General features: G+C 45.5%; 1 protein-coding gene across 1 annotated transcript in view; it reads right to left on the bottom strand.

The window, feature by feature from the left end:
* Dhx33 (DEAH-box helicase 33) overlaps positions 1 to 2,672 on the bottom strand; it is a 23,095-nt gene extending 20,423 nt beyond the window's left edge. The window contains exon 1 of the mRNA XM_004638316.2: positions 2,235 to 2,672. Coding sequence (XP_004638373.1) covers positions 2,235 to 2,535 — 301 coding nt within the window. The 5' untranslated portion in view covers positions 2,536 to 2,672. The remainder of the gene's footprint in view (positions 1 to 2,234) is intronic.
* Positions 2,673 to 4,860: the final 2,188 nt, after the last annotated feature.

Here is a 4,860-nt window from a genome sequence, read left to right as displayed (position 1 = left end):
TGGCATGTGGTGCTGGGGGATTGAACCGCGGTCCCTGTGCTTTGCTAAGCTTGTTCTAAGTAGGTGCTTTAGACCACTGAGCCATCTCACCAGCCCCCTTAGCTGATTATTAAAAATAATTTAAAGTCCCTTTTTCAGCCAGATGTGGTGGTGCATATCTGTAATCCTAGCTGCTCAGGTGACTAAGGCAAGAGGATCATAGGTTTCAGGCCAGTTGGGGCAGTGTAGAAAGACTCTGTCTCAAAAAACAAGGCTAGGTTATAGATCAGTGGTAAAGTGCTTGCCTAGCAGTGTAAGGCCCTAGCTTCAACTCCAGTACTGGTGTGTGTGAGGGGTATGATTGTCATATATATTGATAAATACTCCCTCTCATACACTGCAGCCATAACAAACTTGCTATTATTCCCTATTTTGCTTTCTTTCATACCCTCTGCCTTTGCCCACTGTATTACAGATATAATACCTGCCTCATGCTTCTGCCTGGCAAACTCCAAGATGAGTAGTTCAAATCTTTCCCCTAGGGCTGCAGAAGGCGCTTTCTCTGGACTTCTCTGGATTTTATTGGTCTCTCCTAGCACTGATCACCCTATGCTGCACAAGAAGGGTTTAAATGCTTCTGTCTTCTTCTAATACCAGAAACTTCTAGAGAGCAAAGCAAGTTTCTGCCTCTTTGAGGAGTTACACTCCCTGCAGAGTAACTATCCCATAAATGTCATTTCCTACCCATTGTGAGTCCCTTTTAACAGTGGCTAGCTGGAACAAAGAACTCAAGAAATCCAAGATTTCTTGCACAATGTCCCAAGTCTGATCAAATCTTCTTCCTCCCTTGCTACTGCTAAGTCCTCTTTTTTTTTTTTTTTTTTTTTTGCTAAGTCCTCTTATTTGTGCATTTTCTCCTAGTCATCAACTCCTCTAACTGCTCATCCTGTCTGAGCCAGCCAATAATTACAGGCTAAGAATTGGATTATTCTGCAGTCTATCAGGCACACCCTCAAAGTCAGATCAATGTCTCTCTCTACATCTTTCCTACCTCTGTACTTTAAACAACTGTGTAGTATTAAAGTAAAGCAACCCAAATGTGCAGTAGTAATAGGGCCAAAATACACCCAGGAACCAACTCAATCATCAATCTTACTCCTGGTTTTGGAGTAAGATTTCTATATTCCCCACAATACTTGAGGCCCTGGGATTCCTGTTCTCAGCAGAACTCCTGCACTTGTCTCATAGAAAAACTTATCAAAGGTGATCTTCCTTGGCCTCCTCCTCTAGTATTTCTGACTTTACCCCATTCTTTCTCCAGGACCCTGGTCTCTGCAATGGCCTTCCCACTGTAGTCCAGCACTCCATCCAGGTCTTGCTCCCAAGGGCCTCCTTTCCCATGCCCTATAGTGTTTATACCATTAGCTCCAATCCATTTGCAGCTTCCTCTACTGAGTTCTTTCCCTTAACCTATGAATAACTGCAATTTCCTCTCAATCTCTCTTTTTCTCAAAACAGGTCTACTTCTGGATTTCTTCTCTCACCTCTTTAATCCTAAATTCAATGTAAATCAGCTCTTACAGTCATGGTCTCTTGAAATAGCTCTCAAATATATCCACAATCAGTGGCTGGCATCCAAATACAGTGAGCAATTGGGGGGGGTGGGAGTGCATAGATAGGACCTTACTTTGCATCCGTTCACTCTCTTCTCTTAACTCATCTTCTAACTACAAGCCCGCCCTGAGTCTCCTCCTCCTCTTGGACAGCTCAGACTTTCTATCCTTCAGGAATTCTTGTTTCTTAAGCTTTAGGCATCCAGCCCTCTGAAACCAGTCCCTGCTCCACAACTCTTTTTATGCACCAGAAATTTTCTATTCCACCACACTGTTTCTAATTTTTAGTCCTTCAGATCGGCTCTTCCCTCTACAGAGAGAACATTCTCCCTTTGGGACCATCTCTTCAGCTTCCTTTTCACAGACTGGCTTAGATCTAACTAACCGAAGCTTCCGAAACCCTTGGCACATCCCTCTACCCTTTCCTGGAAGGTGAATCCATGCCTACAAGTCTGTCATTCTCTCTGGGCTGTCAGCAACTCCAAATCAGCGCTCTCCGACTCTTCCCGAGAATCCTTCTCCGGGCCTGCCACAGAAAGGGTGTTCAACATGGTTGGAGAAACGGAGGGTAAGCGGCATCAAATTGTTTTCGTAAAAGCAGGATGGGAGAGGGAGGAAGGGCCCACTGGCATAGCTACTCACCGATGAGGACTGCACTGTCCAGGTTTCGAAGCTGGGCCAAGAGCTGCCCCCGCGCCTGGAAGATCGGCAGACTCCGGCGCTGCAGCTCCAAGGCCTCACGGTAGGGACTGGCTGAAGGCTGGGCCAGGGGCGGCTGCGGCTTCCGACCTCCTCCTCCTCCTCCGCTGCCTCCTCTGCCGCCGCCGCCCGCCGTCAGCAGCATTACTACTCGCCTGCCCGGAGGACAGGACTCGGCACGGCTCGGAGGTCCTGAGCCGAGTCGGAACCTCTTGGCCGGAGGAAAGCGCGCCTCCTCCGGCATGTCGGGAGAGCGCCACGGCGGGAGACTTCAGCGCTAGCAGCCGCCACCGCTCACAGGTGCGGAGGGCACGCGCGAACAGCCCCTTTCTCACCACGCGCTGGCTTTCTGGGCCACCATTGATGACCTCAAGGCTGCCCCTCCACCCGGCTCTTAAGGGAGGGACTACAATTCCCAGCATGCATTGAGGGATTAAGGCTTTCACTTCCTAGGGGCGAGGAGAGCAGGCTGTAGGGTACAACCGCAAAATTTTCCTGAGCAGCAACAGGGAAGGTATGGCGTGAGGTTCCGTAGAACGTTGATCCGGGTTGAAGCTGTTCTTTTTGTTGTCTTGTTTTGTTCTGGTAATACTATTTCTGGCTGCAGTATTCCCCACATTTCAAGGAAACTACAAAATTCGGTAAAATTGGGCCGGGGAGATGGCTCAGTGGAATAAGCGCTTCTCTGGGAAGCACAAGGGCCTGAATTCAATCCCCGGCTCCTCAAAAAAAAAAAAGAAGAAAAAAAAAATCGGTAAAATTAATGAAGAAGGCATTATTAATCTTCTAAACAAGTTAAGTGGAAGATGCTGATATTATCCCCAAGTTACAAATTAAGAAACAGTTTTCTGTGATTAAGTTCATTCAGCTATTACAGAATCTTAATTTTGCAAAGAATACTGGTGGTTATCTTGTGTTATAGAAGAGGAAAGTAAAGTCTATGGTTCTATTTGATTTTATGACAATTACGTGTTTTCCTCAGACACTGACAGTGGCTGTGATGTGTTCTAGTAATACAAGTGGAGAAAGAGGATTTCATGGAAATAAGACAGTCTTTAAACCTTTCCATCCAATCATGGACTACATTTTTTTTCCCCTCCTGAGCCTGATGTTTGCTCCTAAAGCCTCTTATTGAGCTACATTCCAGCCATTTCATGTATGTATGTACGCATGCATGCATGCATGTATGTGTGTATTCCTTGAGATGGAATCTCACTAAATTTCCCAGGCAGGATTCCAACTTTCTATCCTTCTGCCTCAGCTTCCTGAATAGCTGGGATTACAAGTGTGCACCGCCACTCCCAACTAAAACCTTCATTAGCCACAGAGCACTTGACGGCAACAAAATAGTCCATTTTGGCTGCTGTCACGATCCTGCTGTGTACTGCCTCACTCCATTTTGAAATCTCCAGATTATCCTCCAAACTTGACTCTTTCTCTATATGAAGAGAAAGAAACTAGAGCAGGATGTCACCTATGGTGTGATGGTTGTAACGGTAACTATAGAAGGGCATGCTTTCCAGCAATAAGGATCAAACTAGAGATAAACAACTACATCGGTGGACTTTAAAAACATGTAGAAAAAAGAAAACAAATGACTGAGCTAGATTAATATATGACTTTTTTTTTTTTTTTTGAAATGTCTTCACAGTGAACTACATCTCAGTCCTTTGAGACAGGTTCTTGTTAAACTACCCAAACAGGCCTCAAATTTGTAATCTTCCTGCTTGGATGATACTGAGCAATTTGATCTGAAGATATTTAAAGGCTTATACTAAGTCTGGTGTGGTGGTGCACGCCTGTAATCCCAGCACTAGGGAGGCTGAGGCAGGAAGATTGTTGGGAGTTCGAGACCAGCCTGGGCTACAAAGTGAGCTCAAGGCCTCCCTGAACAGCATAAGGAGACCCTGTCTCAAAAAGACAAAAAAAAGAGGGAGATAGAGTGGCGGTCTGAGCACCTGCCTGGCAAGCACAAGGACAAAGGTTCTATCCCCAGTACCACCCTGGGTGTGCCATATGGGCCACTGAGACCGGGTGTTGTGGCACATGCCTGCAATTCCAGCACTGGGGAGGTTGAGACAGGAGGATCACTAAATCTGAGCTGCTTAGTGAGACTCTATACCAAATAGATAGTAATAATGATGATGATGATAATAAAAGGTTAAATAAATAAAGGCCTAGAATCTGCCTCCAGATCCAGGTTTCCCTGACTTTACCTTTTCTCTCTTCCAATGCAGTTCTGCAAAGTTCATTTATCTGCCCAAAGACCAGACCTGCCAAAGAACAATTACCTCAAGACCTTTGAGCTTTCATCAGCAGAACTTGTATCACAGGATGAAAGACTGTTGTCTGTTAACACAGCTGGACAGAGTTACTCACCCAACAGTTCTACTTTGGCTCCACAGAGAGTCATTAACAGACCATCATTTGTTCTGAGCCAGACTCTGTCCTAGGTTACTGTAGGTCCTCAAGCCCAAGTTCTCCTAAAAGATCATTTATTATTTTCTTGAAATTCTTCCTTTTTAAAAAAATCTCATTTCCTATGCAAAAAGGGTACAGGGCACATGCC

The sequence above is a fragment of the Octodon degus genome, unplaced genomic scaffold (assembly GCF_000260255.1).
Source record: "Octodon degus isolate 3935 unplaced genomic scaffold, OctDeg1.0 scaffold00098, whole genome shotgun sequence".
Lineage (NCBI taxonomy): Eukaryota > Metazoa > Chordata > Mammalia > Rodentia > Octodontidae > Octodon > Octodon degus.
This window is presented reverse-complemented; position numbering and strand designations above follow the sequence as displayed.